General features: G+C 42.5%; 1 protein-coding gene across 4 annotated transcripts in view; it reads left to right on the top strand.

Annotated features, from left to right (window-relative positions):
- Nucleotides 1-7,103: 7,103 nt before the first annotated feature.
- Nucleotides 7,104-21,647, top strand: part of TMEM245 (transmembrane protein 245) — a 100,921-nt gene continuing 86,377 nt past the window's right edge. For 2 of the 4 annotated variants that reach the window (XM_019454268.2, XM_019454267.2), the window contains exons 1-3: nucleotides 7,106-7,728; nucleotides 17,577-17,694; nucleotides 19,419-19,520. In XM_019454268.2, coding sequence (XP_019309813.1) covers nucleotides 7,144-7,728; nucleotides 17,577-17,694; nucleotides 19,419-19,520 — 805 coding nt within the window. In that variant the 5' untranslated portion in view covers nucleotides 7,106-7,143. Of the gene's footprint in view, nucleotides 7,729-17,576; nucleotides 17,695-19,418; nucleotides 19,521-21,647 lie in introns of all 4 variants that reach the window. The other 2 variants (XM_019454269.2, XM_019454266.2) reach the window with 2 other exon arrangements.

Here is a 21,647-nt window from a genome sequence, read left to right as displayed (position 1 = left end):
TGCCAGGGGCAAGGGCCAGGGGATAAGCTGCAAGAACAGATAGCAGAAGTGGAGTGGATGTCAAAGTCACCTGAATCTGGGAGGTCAAGAAGCTTTGACCACTTGTTCATTCGTTCCTTCAACACTTCTTGGGGATTCTTATGTGCCAGTTCCTATGCTAGACATGAAACAGAGGGGACTGCAGGAAGAACAGCTTTTGACTTCTGCCCCTAAGAGGTGCACAGCTTAGTGGGGAGACAGACACATAAATACCATGATAATACCTATTGGTGACTGCGGTGGGAAGGATGTACTCAGGTGTGGTGCAAACCTGGAGTAGAGACCCTCACCCAGCCTGGGGCAACCAGGAGAGTAGGCACTGGGCCTAAAGCTGAATCTTAAGGAAGGGGTAGGAGTAAAGCAGGCAAAAGGTATGGGAGAGACATCCCCAGGAAAAAAGAGAGCAACTCCAGAAGAAAGGCCAGCAGGATGTGTTCGGGAACCACTGCCATTGGACAAGGTTTGTATGAGTTTCCCATTGCTTCTGTAACAAATTACCATATATTTAGTCTTAAAATGACTGAAATGTGTTCTCTTGCAAGTCCGGAGGCCAGAAGTCTGAACTGAATCTTATGGAGCTAAAATCAAGATGATGGCAGGGCTGATTTCTTCTGGGAAATCCAGGGGAGAGGATCCTTCCTTGCCTCTTCCAGCTTCTGGTAGCTGTGGGCATTCCTTGGCCTGTGGCCTCACCACTCCAATTTCTCTGCATCCTAGGTCAGATTGCTTCTCCTTACGTAGCCTCATCTCTCTCCCTCAGTCTGATAAAGATATTTAAGATTACACTTAGACTCTACCTGTATAACCCAGGATAAACTCCCTTCTCAAAATCTTTAATCACATCTGCAAAGTTCCTCTTACCATGGAAGGCAGCACACCTAACAGGTTGTAGGGGTTAGGACGTGGCCATTATGCATTCCACCACAGTGCTGAGGGATAAAGGACGAGGCAGGGAGTGGGGAGTAAAGGTGAGTGTGGCCCCATCACAGAGGACCTTGGGAGGCATAGTAAAGAGGTTGGACTCTTCCCAGAGTTAAGGAGGCCTTGATGGGATCAGATTGTATTTGAGAAAGGTCACTCTGGCTTCAATGTAGAGAATTGAGTGGAGCAGGAGGGCAGAGAGAGACCGCCCAGAGGCTTCAGTGACATCACCATGTGTTGCCAAGAACATACAAACAAGTGACACTTTGATTCTCAAATGCCAATAGTTTACTTATAAATAAAGAAGGATTAGTTTGGCCAATTTGAAATGCATCAAGCATCTTCTGGTTTTCATTCTTACTCTGATTTACCCAGAAGGGTGGGTGTTTATACCCTGGGTGGCCTCAGCCTTCGTTTGAGTGTATTGTTAGGAGTAGAGCCAAGGAAGGGGCAGGCTAAGCATTCCAAATCCTGATCCATAATTCTCAAACTCAACCATTCCAGAAAAAATATGTCTGACCCGTAAAGACGCAGAGTCCCAACTGAGGACACCTAAGACCAACCACTTTCAGGATAGGCACTCTGGCTTTCAGCACAGAATTGTTAATCACAAAATTCACCCATCTTCCCAACCCACCTTCCTCCCACCCTAGAAGAGTACGCTATCTTGGTTGCAGACTTAAAAATTTTTTTAGAGGGGGTGTGTGTGTTGGGGTGGGGGGGTGTTTCCCAAAAGAACTGCCCAAGCTTCTTACTCACCTGGTTCTCTCCTGGGTACATGGGCCTCAGTTGAGTTTGCTGAATCAATTTGATAATCTCTTCACTAATCCTTTCATTAACTAGTAAGATTATCTTTGTTGACGTGGCATGGAAGATTGGCTGAAGCTGGAAGGCACAGACCTGAAGGACGGGAGCCTAGAGGCAGGAAAGGCTACACTTTACTCAGGGAACTGGCAAGACCCATGCAGTAAGTGGGGTCATGTGTCCCAGATTGGGAAGGGGGGGGGTGTAGTTAGGGATGGTTTGCAATATTTGTTCTTCAGCCACTGAGATTTTTTTTAATCTCTTAGTAATTTCTCACATATGCACTAATTAACTTTCTAAACCATGTTTATTTTATGTTTGAGAGTGCACAGGCAAACAGGGGAGGGGTAGAGAGAGAGGGGGACAGAGGATCTGAAGCAGACTCCGTGCTGACAGCCAAGAGCCCTGTGTGGGGCTCAAACTCACAAACTGGTGAGATCATGACCTGAGCCGGAGTCGGACACTTAACCAACCGAACCACTCAGGCACCCCCTTCCTAAGCTTCCTAAAACAGTTATCTACCTTTTTAGCCTGCCAGTTTTATCTAGTATCAGACATCCATGATAGGGAAGGCAAGTAAATTTCATCTTTTGTGCCTACTTTGTTTAGCTGATAGTGGTTCTCTACAATGTTCTGCTGAGGAGTTTTCAAATATATTTATTTGTAAAGTTTACTTATTTTTTGAGAGAGAGCACAAGACAGAGAGAGGGGGACAGAGGATCCAAGGTGGGCTGTGTGCTGACAACAGAACCCGGTGTGGGGCTCGAACTTGCAAACTGCGAGATCACGACCTGAGCCGAAGTCAGACACTCAACCGACTGAGTCGCCTGGGTGCCCCAAGGATCTTGAGGCTATGTTAGGCTCAGGGAGAAAGAGATCAGTGGCTGATTAGCAATGTCTGCCTTGGACTTAGCAAAGAAAAGTGGTAATTCCTATTTGGAATTTGAGTGCATGTCTGTTTGATTACTTTTTCACATGATCTCTCCTCCTCCACCGTGCATACATACCACTTGATACGTGACTTACACACTGCATGGTTTTTTGTTTTGCTTATTTTTTAATTCCAGTAGAGTTAACACAGTGTTAAATTACTTTCAGGTGTACCATATAGTGATTCAATTCTCTATATTACTGGGTGCTCATTAAGATAAGTGTACTCTTAATCCCCTTCACCTAGTTCCCCTCTCCCTCCCCCCCCCCCCTTTGGTAACCATCTGTTCTCTACAGTTAAAGAGTCTATTGGTTTGTCTCTTTTGTTTCCTTTGTTCGTTCATACACACTCCATTGTAGGCACTGGATTTTGTGCACAGCAAGTGCTCAGCACAATTCAGCAAATGTTTGTAGAGACACTTGGAGAACTCCAAGATGCAATGCCCTGGAGAATCCTCTCCCGCCTGTGTTTGCTTTATCTCTGGGGCTTTTATCTCGATACCTTGGGGAAGGGGCAGGGAGCCTGTGGACATTAATTGTTGTTTAAGAGCTACCTCTTTGGCTTCAAGAGAGCTGCTTTGTCACCCTGAGGACCACTGTCAGATTCTCACCATATCCCAAGCACTATGCTGCTGCTTTAGACACACTCTTATTTCGCAAATCCCCACAGCAGCCAATGATATAGGTATTATTTTCTCTGCCAGAAAGCTTTCTGTTGCAAGAAATGTGAAACCCAACTAAAACTGGTTTAAATGATCAGGGAATTGATGGGTTCTGCAACAGGAAGGCCAAAGGCAGTTTGATCCACTCCCGAGTCCATTTTACTTCCACTGTATCCTAGATGTCCGTGGAGGCTGTTCTTGCCTGAGGCGGTTGGAGCGGGGCCAACAAAGAAAACTCAAGTAGCCTTGTGATTTGGAGGAGAGGCCTAAAAGCATACATCCTATGAGCTAGAGGATCGGGCGGACTGTGCGTACCCTTCTCAAATTTAGTTTGTGGGTCCTACACCTCAGTATTTTAATTTGTCTCTGCTCTCAACCACAAGAATGCCCAGCAGAAACATTCTCAGCGTTTCAGTAGCATTTCCTGAAGGAAGCACAAACAGGCTTTTTGAAAGGCTACTGCTCATGCACTTGCTCAGCAAACCCTGAGCTTCTGCTTTGTACTATGAATGTCATACGCTGTGTCTGGTGCCGGGGACACAGAGATGAAGCAAACCCATGTAAACCGCTTAACTTTGACCATAGAGTGCTAAGTACAGCCATAGCATGGTGAGCAAAATTCTGTGGGAACCCAGCCTTACATTAGACCATATAAATGTTAGTCTAGTTCGTTTCCAGTGCTGCAGCCATCATTTCTGTCAGAATTCCATTCTTGACTGGAAATTCTATTGGACACTTGTCAGTTCTATTGCTTTGGCTATTAGAACAGTTTTGAAATAGTCAGCATTTTGCCTTTTGCTGCGACTTGGAAGCAGAACACCATGACAGGGGATTTTTGATTTTTGATTTGCTGAGCTGGGGCCCCAAACAGTTTAGGCAACCTTACTTTGGTAAAATGGAACTTTTTTTTTTTTTTTTTTTTCCTAAGAGGAAGAGAGCTGAGTCTTCGGTTGGAGGAGGACAGAGGATGCTTGGTCTTTGTTACCTCACCTACTTTTTTGGGTAGGTTCTGAGCCCCTGTGGCTAGAGGACAGAAGGCCAGACATGGAAGGAACTCTTCATGGAAAGAGATACAATTCACTGAGTACAAGTTGCCCGGTTTAGGGTTTGGGTCACAAAAGGGCACAGGGTGGGCAAGTCAGGGAGAGGGACTTCCTCCCCATCTCTGAGTGGAACCCAGCTCTTTGGCACTCTGAGGATTAGAAGTTTGGGAGTATCCAGGATCTGGGAATAGTGACATAGGCACTGGCAATTCTATGATAGGAACTGGAGTCAGGCAGCGGTGTGGGCAGCAGGGTGGATATAGGGTGGTTGGTGGTGGACTCATGGCTCTGGGCATTTGTAAGGTACCCTCTTTGGGATTCCCTACTCATTACCGAGGACTTTTTGGGTGGTTGGTGGTGGACTCATGGCTCTGGGCATTTGTAAGGTACCCTCTTTGGGATTCCCTACTCATTACCGAGGACTTTTTGGGAGGGAGGCTAAGGCTTTATTGCAATATAAATAAGAGCTTGGGGTCAGTGTAAAACAGGCACCGAAAGCAAATGTGGCCATGATTGCAACCATAGTCTCAGCAGCTCTAGACAAAGTAAAGAAGTAAAGCAAATATAAGACCACTGAAGCAATATATTTACAGAGTCAAAGTCCAAAGACCACTTGAAAAACAAGAGCTGTGACCTGAAACCTAAAAAAAAAATGGGATGGAAAGGAATTATTTTTTCTTTTACTTTATGCTCTGAATCCCCTTGCCTCCAACCCTTAGTAAGCAACAGTTTCTTCATCTGAAACCTGTGGATAATGACATTTGTCCTGTGTACTTTAGAAGAGAAACAAAAATTCTGTTTAAATTGGGGCACCTGGGTGGCTCAGTCGGTTGGGTGTCTGGCTTCGGCTCAGGTCACGATCTCACGGTTTGTGGGTTCAAGCCCCACGTCGGGCTCTGTGCTGACAGCTCAGAGCCTGGAGCCTGCTTCAGATTCTGTGTCTCCCTCTCTCTCTGCCCCTCACCCGCTTGTGTTCTGTCTTTCTCTCTCTCTCTCCAAAATAAATAAACATTAAAAATTTTTTTTTAATTATGTTTAAATTAATATGAAAACTTATTGAAAACTGAAAAAGGGTAACTTGCAGGGTTTCAAAGCAATCACAGATTGGGTACTCAGTAAAGCCTGCCTGCTTGCTCTTTTTTTCTTTTTTCTTTTTCCTTCCTTCTGCCCTCCCCTCTTTCATCTCCTTTTAACAAAAATGTTGTTTTTAGGTGTTGTTTGAGGTGTTACTAGGCTTGGATACCAGGACCTTTCCAACATAATAACAGAAGCACTTTGCACTCCCCTGGAGCTTCCTCTTTTTCTTTTCTGAGACAAGAGCTTCTGTTATTATTATTTCCATGTGACAGAGGGGAAATTGGGGTTGGGGCCTCAAGCGACCTGACCCTAGGTCTCAAAAAGAAATAGTGGCAGTTTGGGACTCTGGTCTAGGGCTCTTTTACGAATTCAGATAGCTCGCTCACTGACACCTACCCCAATGGCAACAGTAGCTGTACATTACAGTCCACTGAGGAGCTTTAAAAAACATGCCAAAGATCACTTGTCACACCAGTTAGCATAGTAGGTAAAACAATTGACTTAGGAGCCAGATTCTGAGTTTGAATTTTGCCTTTACTACTTAGTAGCTGTGTGACCTTGGCTAGGTACTTAACTTCTCTGTGCCTCAGTTTTCCTTTTTGTAAAGTGGGGATAATAACACCATGTTCTCTGTAGGATTGTTCTAAGGATTCAGTGAATAAGGCACTTAGAACAGGGTCTGACATACAGTAATCGCTATTTATTAAAAAAAATTTTTAATGTTTTATTTATTTTTGAGACAGAGACAGAGCATGAGCAGGGCAGGGGCAGAGAAAGAGGGAGACACAGAATCCAAAGCAGGCTCAAGGCTCTGAGCTGTCAGCACAGAGCCCCACGCAGGGCTCGAACCCACAAACTGTGAGATCATGACCTGAGCTGAAGTTGGACGCTTAACTGACTGAGCCACCCAGGTGCATCCCGGTAGTCGCTAGGAAAAAAAAAAAAAATGTTTATTTATTTTGAAGGAGAGAGAGAGAGAGAGAGAGAGAGAGAGAGAGAGAGAGAGAGAGAGAGAGAGAGAGAGAGAGAGAGAGAGAGAGAGAGAACGAGCAGGGGAGGAACAGAGAGAGAGAATCCCAGGTAGGACCTGAGCCGTCAGCGCAAAACCTGACCCAGAACCTGATGCAGCCTCCATCACCCCATTGAGATCATTACCTGAGCCGAAATGGAGTCAGATGCTTAATGAACTGAGCCAGCCAGGTGCCCCTGCTATTTAAAGTCCTACACCAGAGCAAGCACTTTGCTTCTTAAATAAACCAATAAAATTGAATGTGGGGATCGTCTTGTACAAGTGCTCCTCCACCCTGGGATTCTAATGTACAGCCTGGATTTTCAAACTGTGAACGTAGTGCCTCTTGGAATTCCGCCCCTTGAAAAGTTAACTTTAACCAATGGGTGAGGAACTTTTTTTTTCTCTCTCCGCAGATGATGAGCTCAGAAACCTGTTACCTGCATCTGCAGGGACCAATGGGCGGAGGAAATTGGGGGAGAAAGAACACTCTCCACACCCTCTGGGAATTGTAGTTCCCCATGGGGCCTGTAGGCGCTCAGTGGCCAGCTAGGAACTACAACGTCCATAATGCTGCGCGCAGAGCGCCTTTACCTCTTTCCCGCGACTCTCGCTCGGCTTTCCAGTACCGCCTCTTGGCGGCGGCAGCAGAGGCACCATGGCCGACGACGGCCGCCCTGCCGAGGCGCCCAGCCCACGGGGCTCCCCGGGTCGGGCGCCGCGGGTCCCGCGCGCGGTCGGGCCGGGAAGCGGGGCCAGCTGCGGGGAGACCCCTAGGACGCCGGCGCTGGCGCTGCGCTTCGACAAGCCCATCAAGCAGGCCTTCTACAACACGGGGGCCGTGCTGTTCGTGTGCCTGTGCTGCGGCGCCGCCGTGCTCGTCTACTTCATCCTGGAGGCCTTCCTGCGGCCACTGCTGTGGGCCGTGCTGTGCGGCACCTTCCTGCACCCCTTCAAGAGCTCGCTGACGCGCCTGGGCCGCCACTGGCTGCAGCGCCTGCACCGCGCGCACACGCCCATCGTGCTGGCCGCGCTGCTGCTGCCGCTCTGCTTCGCCGACTACGGCGTTGAGGCCCTGGGCGAGCAGGCGCTGCGCCGCCGCCGCCTGCTGCTGCTGCTGGGCGCCGGCGGCCCGCTCCTCTACGGCCTCTACTGCCTCGGCAGCTACCTGGGCGTGCAGGTGCTGCTGGCGCACGCCGGCGCGCTCATCTGCCGCGGGCTGGACTACTTCAGCAGCCTGTGGGTGAGTGAGCGGCCACTCGGACACGGTCCGTGGGCCCAGGGCACCCCTGCTCCCGAGGGTGCCATCCTGCAGCTCCTCCTCACTATGCAGGGACCGTCAGAAGTCTCCGCCCTCCTTCCCGTGCACCTAAGGAACTTGGCCCACTTCCTTCCAAAGAGAGGGCGGGTGTGGTTTGAAACAGCTGTCCTGTCCCCGCCCCCATTTTGATACTCTAAGGTGGTTGTGTCCCTAGTTTGGGAATCGCAGTTCCGCTTTTCAGGTTGACTTGAGCATGGGCGGGTGGACTTGAATTTACCCCTAGGCAGAGTGCGGGGCGGTGGGGGTGGGGTCCGACCATCTTTAGTTCTCACGGGAGACTTTTCTGGATATCAGCTGGAAGGGACCTTAGAGATCCTAGTCCAGCTTGTCATCCTGCAGATGGGAGAAGTGACTACTTACCAGGCTAGGGCTAGTTAGGGACAAAGAAGGGACGGATTGACTCAAGTTTCTCAAGTCATAAGACGAAGTTTGCTTCAAAGGCCGTTGCTGCTTCTGAGTTCAGGAGCTTTCGAGTATACTTGGTGTGAAGCACCTGGGCCTGCTCCCACGCCACACTCGACTTCTTGGGAACCACTTGTGGAGGGACTGCTGTACCAGAGTACCTTGCCTCCCGCCTGGATTACTTAAGCAGACTGAGTAAAGAAGAGGTAGATTTGCTTCTTGGATCGCCCTGCGCTTATTCATAGAAAATTTGGGAGCTTTAGAATTGGAAAGGATTTCAAAGATAAACTAGTGGCACATTTCCTAACTCAGACTAGATTCTAGACCAGTTAATCCTCAACTATTTAACTGAGGGCTATTAAAAACAGGTGAATATTTCAATAAACTACCATTTAAAAATAATTTTCTTTGCTTTTGTCAGTGTTCAGTGCACCTTGACATCAAGTTGCAAAATGATACCCCTTATGTGTGAAACAAAGTTTTGAGGTTACTGGTGGAGTGATAATTGATTCCAGAACTCCTGTATTCTCTTGTTCTGTCACTACCACCTCTCAGTTTCCATTAAAAGGGGATTGAACGTGTTGATGGATGCTAGGGTTTGTAGGGGTTTAAAACGAGTAAGATGCAGGCTTTGTCTTCAAGGTCATGGAATCATACATGAACATGTTCTCATGGAGATGGCAGACAGACACGTCATTACCAACCCATTATGGGCCAGCAAGATACTGGGGAGCACCTCATCCATATTTGGGATGCTGTCTGTGTGTGCAACTGCTAAGTGATCAGACCAGCTTTGGCCTCCAAGTGGCCTGGGCTATTTCAGTTGTAGAAAAGAGAGATGTGGAATGACCTTTGAACTCCTGGGGCTTGCTGGATGGTCAGGTGGGAGTGATCCTGGAGTTTTTTTACTGCCAGATGCCTGCCACTTCTCAGGAGAGGCTTCTGAGGCACAGAGAATGTGATCGTCCCAAAGTCACATAACTTGTGAAGAAATCCAGAGTATGCTTCATCTCCTTTACCCTGTTATTTATACCTTCCGTGCTCTTTCTTGTTTCACAGTTCAGTTGACTGCCTCATATAAGACCGAATATTATATGCTGTTAAGAAATATAAATACTGTGACCTGATTCCTACCCTCAAGAAATTCAGTCTTGTCAAAGGCAGACGCATGTACAGTTTCTGCTGACATTTTGACTGTTGATACTGCAATTTAGTGTACATTACTGTGGGCAAGACCAAATAGCATATCCACGAAACTATAGGAAATTGGAAAGTGAAAGATCTAACGTATAAATAACGTAATGTCATACTATACTAAGAAGTTGAATATATGGATAAATTGACAAGATTAGTGGAAAGTGGGGCATTTCTGCCAGTTACTCTCAGTGAAAAATGAGATGCGGAATTGAGTACCAGTGAAGAAGTGCCTGTAGCTGAATGTATGTAGTTCTGAATATCTTTTTTACAGTGGAGAAACCCTCATTTTTGTACTTTACTCGAATACCCTTGTATGAGTTGTGAATGAATGGAAGAGGGGTAAGGGCCAATATTAATTTGGCTAGAAGGCGGGAGGAAGATCTAGCCAATTAATGATTTTTGTTGTTGATTTATTTCGAGAGAGAGGGAGAGAGAGAGCGCTCAGGGGGAGGGGCAGATAGAAAAGGAGAGAGAATCCTAAGAGGCTCCTTGTTGTCAGCACAGAGCCCGGCCCTGGAGCTCTGTCTCATGAGCCATGAGAGCAAGACCTGAGCCGACATCAAGAGTTGATGTTTAACCCACTGAGCCACCCAGGCGCCCCCGATTAGTGATTTTTAAAAGGCTTGCAAGAGCTGTTTGGCTACAGTGATGGGGGCACAGGAAAAGAGTGGAGGAAAACAAAACTATTGTAAAAGAGAGTATGACTTAACTAGAAGTGCATAGGAGTGGTAGAGGGGCTTAAATTGAACCAGTGGGTCCCCTAGGTTGATCTGAATTTGAGAGAAACAAGGCTTGAAGTTGTGGTTTCTTGCAGCAACTCTTAGGGGTGGGCGGGTAGATGGGGGAGAGGTGTACTTGGGAAGCAGAGACAGGGAGTCCTCAGCTCTCCGCCAAAAGGGCAGATTAAGGCCTGACCTGAAGCGAAGGAACGTCGTGTGACTGGGCAAGGAACCCACTCTGTAACTTTCCTGTCTCAGAGTTCACAGTCGGTGTGGTTCTGTGAGCCCACACAGAGCTGTCTTGGTATAGAGAAAGAGTCCATATTTTCTAGACAACTTGTAAATTTGAACCTGCTGCTGAAGAGAGACATAGATAGGAAAGGGAGGGAGAAAAGTTACATTTAAGCAAATCTACGTTTTGGGGAGCCAACATTTCATACCTTTAAGATCCAACTTTTGAGCATCTATCACATGCCAGGCACTGTATCAGGTGCTTTCATGGGTGTTGTTTTCTACTTACAATTATCCTGTGAAGAATGAGGGATTTCATTGGTGTAAAGACTGGTTTAGAGATTGATCTGTTCATTCCGACAGTAAATGGTTCAGCAGCCCAATCAGCAAAATTCTTTTGTCAGCAAAACTCTTAGTAACCTTTGATAAGAATTTTTAAAAGTTTCCCCCTACTTTGTTGTGTTTATTTTTATTTTATTTAAAAAATTTTTATAATGTTTTATTTATTTTTGACAGAGAGAGCATGAGCGGGGAGGGGCAGAGAGAGAGGGAGACACAGAATCTGAAGCAGGCTCCAGGCTCTGAGCTGTCAGCACAGAGCCCGACATGGGGCTCAAACTCACCGCGAGATCATGACCTGAGCTGAAGTCGGACACAACCGACTGAGCCACCCAGGCGCCCCTACTTTGTTGTGTTTAAATGTTTTAGTTTAACTTTTTAGAATAGAAACTGATTTTAGTTATTTGGGGAAAAATATAGAAGAATATCAGGACTGGACTAACCACACATGTTCCCCCAAAGACCCTTGGACTCTAGTCTTCTAGAAACCTTGGTCATCACTTTCTTCTTTTATCTTTGTATCTGTTCAGCGATTTCCAAGTCCTGTACAGTTTTCCTCTCTAGTGGCTTCCATACCTGTGTTCTCCTTTGTTGCCAATTTATCCTTCTAGTTCTGTTCCTCTTCACCTCATTTTTGGGTTTCTTCAGTCTCTTAACACCCTATTCTGCTTGCAAGTGAAAGACGAAGCATTTATGGTGTGAATAATTCTTTTAAACAGTTTGAAATATATTAAATTTTGTAGGGACTTCAGAAGTGATTTCTAAGCACTTAAAAAAAAAAAAAAATCACCTGTTGCACCAAGCTCACCCGTGACACAGTCCTTGGAGCCTTTGGCGTCTTCCCATGATGTAGAGTTATCAAGATAAAACTGAAAAGCAAATTCCCTCTCCTCCCCTACCCCTTCTTCTTTGCTGGGAGTGTTTTGATCTTCCTGTCCCTCTTACTTAGTCCATACATGTTAGAAGATTTGGAGACCCTCTATAGTTTTTGTGTGATAGTAATAGATTTGATTTCTTCCACGGTTTCTGATCCCATTGTTTCCATTTTACTTTATAAAGAAGTATGAGGTAGAAAGAATAGTGGCAGAAGGTGAGAAGACCGTAAATTCTACTTATTTAATTTTTTTTTTCATAAGTAATCTCCCCAGTGTGGGGCTCAGACTCATGACCCTGAGATCAAGAGTCCCATGCCCTTTTGACTGAGCCAGCCAGGTGCCCCGAGACTGTAAATTCTCAACTGAGCTCTGTCAATAGCTTGTTCTGTGACCTTTGACCGGCCAGGGCTCTTCTATGGGCTACTCCACTCCAGCTGTGTGAAGCGTAGGGTTGGCTTCCATGATTTCTCAGCTTCCTTGCACGGTTCCCAAGTGTTTGGCGGTACTGCCCAAGAGGCTCTTAGCCAGCCAGCCGGGCCCACTCCCTTCCACTTCTGAACCCTTGTCTAGGTGTGCTTTTGCTTGCCTGGCATCAGTAAGGAGGAAAGTTGCCAGTGCTTAGGTTCTTTCTCAAAGACGCTGATTATAAAAGATACTTGACTCTAAGTTGCCACACCACAAAAGAGAATAGTTTTCAAATTGGGATAAAGTTGTTTTAAAGGAGAAATAGCTGAAGCAATCACTGATTGAGATTTGTACATTTGTGCAGTTGGGATTATGCATCAGGGGCTGCTGCTGGGAAGTTGTTCTCGCTGTGAAAGACTTGGGAAACTGTTTTTGCAAAAACGTGCAACAGAAGCAAGCCCAGTTGTTTTTCCGGTTAGTGCCCACATGGCAATAAATAAAACCGTCTAAAAGGCAAAGTCTACTTATGTTTTATGCACTTAGTATTTTATCAGAAAAGCCTATGTGGTTAATAAGCCTGATGAAAGGAAAATGTGATTATTAGTTTGTAGTGCTAAATAAATGTTGCCAGTTTTTATGAGACATTTTATGTGGTATTGAGCACACATTGGTGCTTTAAAGTGAGTATTAAATGTGTATTTTGAAAAGGATACATTGTTTTAAAGAACACACATTTGAGAAAGTATGCCCTCTTATATATAAACTGTGGTTCATTGATTTCCTCCATAGCTGGAAGCAAATTCATACTTGAACAGGATTGTTCAGATGCTAAGCGGAGAGACAAATATAAAACTCTTAAAGACAGACTTTTAGAAATCCATACTAGAAATTATATTTGTAATTTGAAAGTACAAAATCCTTATTTTTGGTGAATTTATTTTAAAGAATATTTAGCAGTTTCAAAAATTGGTTCAAGTAAAACATGTTATATAAAAAACAACTTAAGCAACATAGAAGTCTGTATGGTAAAGTGAATAGTTTCTTTGCCACCATTCCCACAGGGTGACATGTTACTATTGTTAACTGATGAATAACCAAAATTTCTTTGTGTGCTTATATGAACATATAAAGTATGGGGCATTTGTTTTTCAAAACAAAAATGGGGTAACATATATATACAATTTTGCACCTTGCTCTTTCATTTATCTTTGTATTATACATATCTTTCCTTGTTAGCACTTCTAGAACAGCTTTCTTTTTAATAGTACTATAGTATAAAAAATTTTTTTTTTCCAGATGTCTTTTAGAAAATATTGTAGCTCTGAATATGTTAGGATAATCTGATAAGCATTTTTCAAACATTGGTAATTTATGTAATCATAACGGTTTAATAAGAAATCTATAAAGTGTTTATAAATGGTCATACTTTTTGAGCTAATAATATCCTGTGAATCTTTTCTGAGGAGACGCTTCAGAATACTGGGGGAAAAATATCCATAGGTCAAAAGAGGTTTGTTTTTTTTTTTTTTAATTTTTTTTTAACGTTTATTCATTTTTTGAGAGACAGAGTGTGAGTGGGGGAGGGGCAGAGAGAGAGGGAAACAGAATCCAAAGCAGGCTCCAGGCTCTGGATGGACAGCACATAGCCTGATGTGGGGCTCGAACCCACAAACCGCGAGATCATGACCTGAGCCAAAGTCGGACGCTTAACCCATTGAGCCACCCAGGCTCCCCAAAAGAGGTTTTTTAAGTTCAAAACGTTTGCAGAGTGCCTGGGTGTCTCAGTCAGTTAAGCATCTGACTCTTGATTTCAGCTCAGGTCATGATCTCAACGAATGGTTTGTGGGATTGAGCTCTGCATTGGGCCCTGTGCTGTCAGTGTAGAGCCTGTTTGGGATTCTCTCTCTCTCCTCCTCTCTGGCTCTCCCCTGCTTATACTCTCTCTCTCTCTCTCAAAATAGATAAATAAACTTAAAAAAAAATCTTTAAAAAAAAAACCTCAAAAAACATGTGTTGTTTATAAAGATGAAAATACTTTTAGAAAATTCAACACTTGAAGGAAATCAGAAAGAAGCAAATTGCCCCCTGAAATCCAACTATCCAGAGATACTATTTTTAAACATTTGGGCTGAGTGTATTTTCACCAATACAGATTTACACACGTGTGCATTTATACTGTCATTGAATGTAGATATTCATCATACCTCTGAAAGTCTGAAAAATTGTTCCAGTTTCTGGAGGTACCATTATTTAAAGAGTCCTTTACAAAATGACATTTAGGTTATTTTTTAAAATATTTTTTGCAGCCGCAGTGAACATTTTCAGATCTGTGTGCACAGTATATGGAACTTCTATAAACCAAACTAGGAACTTCCGTAAACCAAGTTCCTAGAAGTAGAATTGGGGAGTGTATTTAATAAGTGGGTGTTTTAAACTGAAATAAGGCTATCAGTGGGTTTCAGGTTTACTAGGTGAAAACATGTGCTTCTCTTTAGACCATGAGTCTCCCTCTGAAGTATGCAGTCTCTTTTCTCTCCCCGTAGGTGATACTGATTCCTTATGAGTACAGGTAAGAAACAGAAACTTACTAGAAGTCAGTTTAAAAACCATCAGAGGCTTAATCTCTGAAAGCAGGTTCTTGTGCTTTGTTATCCCTGACTTATGGTCAGCTTTTGCTCACACAAAATATTCCATTTTTAGACAGCTATAGTTTGTTAGAAAAATGTATCCTCATGTTGAGCTGCAGTGTGGTGTTTCCTGATTCCCACCTATTGTTTCTGCTCTCAGGACCCCAGGGGTTAAGGCGAATGCCTCTCCCAGATGACTTTTTCCCAGCTGTTTGAAGATAGCTATCAAATCCTCATATTTTCTTCTTTTTTTTTCCTAAATGGAGCAGTTTTTTACCCCCGCCCCCCAACTATAGTTTGTATCTCCTATGTGGTGATTTCTATTTCCTTTCCCAGTCTGAATGTTATGGCTGTGGTTTTGATAGTGCAGAAGTCATTGCAACAATCATTTTTCCTGATATGAGCATTATTAATAGGCACTCACACTATTTATACTCCTGACTCACACTGAACTGAAAAGTAGCCTAGCCATCCTCTTCCCATTCAGTACTTTGCAGGTGAGTTTGAACCTAAGAGCAGATTTTTGTATCTTTCTATTAAATTTAATCTTTTTTGAATTAGCCATTGTTCTAGCTTCAGGATATCTTTTTGAATCATTATAGTCATCTCCGTTTTTATTGACTGTTGCCAATTTTGTGTAATCTGTGAATTCAATTAATATGCTTTCTAGTCTCTTACCTGAATTACTGACTCAATGTTTCATGGCGTGGGGCTGATTACCCCTGTGCGCACCGAAGACTGACCGTTTGCTGAGGATCATTTTTTAACGATTTGGTATGCAAGTGTGCTATTATTATACTCTGATTTCATTCTGAGCTCTACAGCCCTGCTTCAAATTCTCTGAATTCCCAGGTTAAATTTGTGTGGTTCTGCAAGCTTGAACTGTTTTGATGCAGCTGTAGTTCCACTTCCCATGTGCTCATATAGCTGGGGCTTAAGATCTCTTGAATGTTTCATCTAATAGAGTTGCTTGAAGAAATATCCTTTTCATTATAAAAGAATTTGTGCTCATTAAAGGCACTTTGGAAGATACAGAAAAAGGAAAAGGAAAACCAGAATCTTATCACCCAAATACAATTACTAACTTCTTAGTACATTTACTTTTCCTCCCACCATGCAGTAGCTATAATCATGTCACATGTGTTTTTTATATTTTGCTTTTTCTTTAAGCATATCTTAAGAGTGTTTTTAACTCTATAGTTTTTGTTTAAAAAAAAACTAACACTGTAATGGTTGAATAACATTTTATTGAGTGAATCCTCTGTAGTTACTTCCCAGTTGAACTTTTGGGTTATTCACTTTTCACTATCCTAAATTTTACTCTGATGAGCTTCTTTACATTATAGAGACTTTTTCAGAATTTATTATTATTTAGTAAGGTTCCAAAGCTGAAGTCTAAGGTCAGAAGCTAAAAACATTTTTAAGACCAGAAGACTATTATTTTTTTGTTTTATTTATTTATACAGTAGAGGGGAGGGGCAGAGAGGGAGAGAGAATCCCAAGCAGGTTCCGCACTGGTCAGCACAGAGCCTGACGTGGGGCTCGATCCCAGGAACAATGAGATCATGACCTGAGCTGAAATCAAGTGGGATGCTTAACCAACTGAGCCACCCAGGCTCCCCCAGAAGACTGTTTTTATTGATTGATACAACCCAAATAAAGTAGGAGATGGTTTTTTTTTTTTTTTTTCCTGTCTTTTGTAGTAATCACATCAGTTCCTTTTTCTTCATTCTCTGAATTGGAACTTAAAGTTCTTTTTTTTTTTTTTTTTTTGCTTTAATTTGCCTCCCCCCCCCCCCGCCCCAGGGTTCAGGTTATTTTAATAGGTTTATGATGCTCACATTGTTTTCCATCTTTTGTAAATATTAATAGAGTTTCTGTGTGGGCTGTGCAGGTGTTTCCAAGTGCTAGAGTCATTTAGTTTTGGTGTAGGGAAAACTGAGAGGGGGACCCTGGTGGTTCCTCTGTTCTCAACTCTCTCTGTCTCTTCCTCTGGTAATATTTTTTTTCAGCTACACTTCTTCAGCTGTCCACATAACTCTGGATTAGGTTTAACCATCTCTTACCTAGATTACTTCAGGGGTCACACTTCAGCTGGCTGCCTTCTTGCTAGCTTTAAAAAAAATTCTTCTCACAGTTAACAACGTATTTCATAGACTGTGATGGAATCTTTTAACCCGATTGTTTTGGGAAAGCTTTCTTTTTTGTTGCTGTACTTTTCTAAATATTCATCTATAGAGCAAACTCGAAGAATTCCATGACTTAAGCTCTTGATTTAAGTCCATGGCTTAAAAATTGAATATTTTATCTTAAGTATCTTTATGCATCAAATAGTTTTGAACTTTAAAGTATCTTAAAACTTTGTGGTTTTTTTTTTTTTTTGGTTAAGATTTTTTGCCTTTTAAGATTTTATTTTTATTTTTTATTTTTTTGAATGTTTATTTTTGAGAAAGCGAGAGCGCGAGCAGGGGAGGGGCAAGCAGGGGTGGGGGGTGGGGGGTGGGGTGGGGCAGAGGATCCGAAGCAGGCTCCGTTCTGACAGCAGAGTGCCAGATGTGGAGCTTGAACTCACCATGAGATCATGACCTGAGCTGAAGTTGGATGCTTAACTGACAGAGCCACCCAGTGCCCTTAAGATTTTATTTTTAAGTAATCTCTACACCCAATATGGGGCTGGGACTTGCAACCCGGGATCAAGAGTCACATGCTGCACCAACTGAGCCAGCCAGGTGCCCCAAGACTATTGAAATAATATAACCATATATGCTGGATTTCAAATGCTTGTTTATTTCAAAACTTGATTCGTTTAAACAGAAGAAGATCTACACACATGTCATTTAGCACCACCACCTCCATCCTATCTGTGTTATATCCACAGCTCTCATGCTGTATAGATGTTTGCAGATTTTGTACGAATGTATGCTTATTTTCATGTGTGTATATTAACAACTGTGTCTGTATTTCATTTATTTAAGATCTGGACGCTGGTAGTTGGCTATGTGTTGGCTGTCTCATTCAAGTGGAATGCAAGCACTGAACGCTACTTGAGAGCAGTTTCAATTCCTGTCTGGATTATACTGCTTTTTCATTTAGGTGGGTCCCTTTCTCTAAGAAAGTCTAGCTTAAGATCAGCAGAGGCTGATTGAATTGAAGTGAATTTTTTTGTAGTGTTGTGTGTTGCATTTAACATTCTTTAAAATAATCTTTAGAACATGTTCTGCTTTATTCTTTCTTTAGTCTTTAATAAAGATGTTGTAACATGTCTATCTTTTGATTATATTGAATGTTCATTTTCAAAAGGTCCTTTGAAAATAAATATATCTTAAAAAGTAAAGCACACTTACAGTGTCATGGCCATTTATGAGTGTCATACTTCAGGAGGATATAGATAAGCAGTTAAGTGTGTGAGAAACAGTTACAGGAACCAGAGGTATTTACGCCGGGTAAGAGAAGGGGACTGGGCTACACGAGTGGGGAGGAAGAGGAGGGAAGGAGAAAATAAAATATGGAAGCCTATTTGAAGGACTGTCCTGTGAAAGAGTGGTTTAAACAGATCTCTCTACCTATGGGGGAGAGATGTCAGAGCAAGGAGTAGCTTCAGGGAGACAAATCTGTTCAACGTAAAGACGATTAGTGTCAGCTGCTCAAAAGAATGAGTTTCCTGGTATTTGGGACTCTTTACTGTTAGCTGAATGGCTGCTAGGATGTTATAGAGTGATTTTTTTCAGGGACTCTTATCTCCCAAGTTAAGACTTAGGGAACATTAGGTTCTAATTTAAAAACAAAATTCAGTAACCTAGAGCAGTAGTTAGCCTACTTAAAGTAGTTTTTAGAGCTACTTACAGTTAAAAATAAAACACCAGAGCTGATTGAAAGTATTTCTTTGCTTAGAGACTGATGTGGAACAAAGCATTGCTTTCTAGCTTTGCTGATTTGGAATCCTAGAGGAGTGTATTAGCAAGATCCCCTAATGTCCGATGTGACTCATTTTGAATTTGGGGAAGGCAGAGGAGGAGGCAGCAGTTCAGGAGGCTCTAGATTTACTCAGGGAAACGCAAATGCCTGTGGGTAGGTACCTGGTCCTTGGCGCTTGTTAGCATTTTTGCCTTTTAAACTGAGGATACATTGAAGCTTTTTGCAGTGCTGTTCTGGGCCATTTCACCCTCTCTTGAGAGATGGACTTCACACCCAGTGGTATTTTCAGGAAATGAAACCAGGCTCCATGACTTTATGTTCCATAACTGATGCAGGTAATTTTGAGGTTAAATGGAAGATTTGAGTTCAGGATGGTCTTAAATCCTAGGTGTGCATTAGAATGGACTTGATTCCTCAGGTGATATGAGCCCGTTAAGGGGAGGCTGGCACATACCCAATTTTATTTTATTTTTTTAATATTTTTAGTGTTTATTTTTGAGAGAGAGTACAAACAGGGGAGAGGCAGAGAGAGAGGGAGGCACAGAATCCGAAGCAGGGTCCAGGCTGTGAGCTGTCAGCACAGAGCCCAATGCGGGGCTCAAACTCCCAAACCATGAGATCATGACCTGAGCCGAAGTTGGACGCTCAACCAACTGAGCCACCCAAGCTCCCCTGGCACATACCCAATTTTAGACGAGGGGCCTCAGCAGAGCTGGTTTTAACTGAGACAAACCCTGAACTGAGGCTTCATCTCTCTTAGGGCCTTTAAAAAAAAAAAAAATTTCCCTATGAAACAATTTTGTTAACGTCCTCTATGGCAAATTGTTATGTCAGTTTACTAACTCTTTTAAAGATGTGTGCTAGGTTTTCAACTAAAAATGTTAACTCTTGATAATTTTCAGCATCCCTGGCGGGTTCATGGAGAATTCCAGTATTCCTGGTTATTGTTTTCCTGATGTCTGTGGGCACCCTCTATGAAAAACAGAATGGAAAAGAGTCTTCTGGTAAGAAATGGAACATTCTATTAATATTACTCTTAAGTGTTTGAGAAAGTAGCTTTATTTTAAAAACATGCAAAGATGAAACTGCTTAACATCTGTTTAAAAATCTGTATTTTCTGAATAGAAAATAAACTTGTTTATAATATTTTAGGTTTTTGTTTTTAAAGTAGGCTTCACATATAGCGTGGAGCCCCACATGTGGCTTGAATTCTAAGATCAAGACCTGAGCTGAGATTGGGTCAGACACTTAACCGACTGAGCCACCCAGGCGCCCCTAAAATATTTTAGGTTTTAAGACAGTGCCCCACTTCCCTTCCCCTGCCTTTTAAAAAAAAGTTTTTTTTTTGCATTTTTAAAGGTATAATTCATATAATATAAAATTAACCATTAACTTTTTTAAGGTGGCATTTAGTATATTCACAATGTTATGTAACCGTTACTTCCGTCTAGTTTCAAGATCTTTTCATCACCCCAGGAGGAAACCCTGTACTCACAGCTAACTATAAAGTTAGGTCATTTATTTGAAATCTTTTTTGTTTAGAAAACTTTTTTCTTAAGTTTATTTATTTTGAAAGAGAGATCACAAGTGGGGGAGGGTCGGAGAGAAGGAGAGACAGAATCCCAAGCAGACTGTGCACCATCAGCACAGAGCCCAGTGTGGGGCTTGAACTCATGAACGCCGAGATCGTGACCTGAGTGGAGATAAAGAGTCGGACGCTTAACCGACGGTGCCACCCAGACGCCCTGAGATCTTTTTTCTTTTTTTTTTAATTTTTTTAATGTTTATTTATTTTTAAGAGAGAGAGTGAGACAGAGTGTGAGCAGGAGAGGGCCAGAGAGAGAGGGAGACACAGAATCCGAAGCAGGCTCCAGGCTCTGGGCTATCAGCCCAGAGCCTGATGTGGGGCTCGAACTCACGGACTGCGAGATCATGACCTGAGCCGAAGTCGGACGCTTAACCGACTGAGCCACCCAGGCGCCCCGAGATCTTTTTTCTTAATGTAGGCATTTATCACTCTAAACTGTCCTCTTAGAACTGTTTTTCTGTCCCATAAATATCATTGGTTGTGTTTCTGTTTTCTTTGGGTCAAGATACTCTTTGATTTCCTTTTTGATTTCTTCTTTGACACAGTGGTTAATGAGAATTCTACCATTTAATTTCCACAAATTTGTGAGTTTTCCAGTTTTTCTGTTGCTTGTGCTTTGGTGGGTGTTCTGTCTAAAAGAAACCATTGCCAAATCCAAGATCATGAGTAAAGTTTGATCTTGTGTCCTGTTGATCTTGTGTCCTGTAACTTTGTTGAATTTATTCATAAGCTTTAATAATTTTTTGTGGTTACTTTAGGATCGTGCATATGTAAGAGAATCATCTGTGAATAAAGATACTTTTATTTCTAATTTAGGTGCTTTTTTTTTTTTTTTTTTTTTTTTTTTTTTTTTTTTCCCCTTTTTTGCTTTGTTGCTCTGGCTGGAACTTCCAGTACAATGTTGAATACACTATTTTCTTTTAAAGATTATTTTTGAGATTCTATGGTTGCAAGTGATTTATATCAAAAAACAGTTTGTTAAAGATACAGGTTTCTTTCTTTTTTTTTTTTTAATGTTTTTACTTTATTTTATTTTATTTATTTTATAATTTTTTTTAATTTTATTTTTAATTTTTTAAAATTCACATCCAAATTAGTTAGCATATAGTGCAACAATGATTTCAGGAGTAGATTCCTTAGTGCCCCTTACCCATTTAGCCCATCCCCTCTCCCACACCCCCTCCAGTAACCCTCTATTTGTTCTCCATATTTATGAGTCTCTTCTGTTTTGTCCCCCTCCCTGTTTTTATATTATTTTTGTTTCCCTTCCCTTATGTTCATCTGTTTTGTCTCTTAAAGTCCTCATATGAGGGAAGTCATGTGATTTTTGTCTTTCTCTGACTGACTAATTTCACTTAGCATAATAGCCTCCAGTTCCATCCATGTAGTTGCAAATGGCAACATTTCATTCTTTTTGACTGCTGAGTAATACTCCATTGTGTATATGTATGTATGTGTATGTATGCATATATATATATATACCACATCTTCTTTATCCATTCATCCATCGATGGACACTTGGGCTCTTTCCTTGCTTTGGCTA

Source organism: Panthera pardus, unplaced genomic scaffold, assembly GCF_024362965.1.
Source record: "Panthera pardus isolate Hobbes unplaced genomic scaffold, ASM2436296v1 HiC_scaffold_20, whole genome shotgun sequence".
Lineage (NCBI taxonomy): Eukaryota > Metazoa > Chordata > Mammalia > Carnivora > Felidae > Panthera > Panthera pardus.
This window is presented reverse-complemented; position numbering and strand designations above follow the sequence as displayed.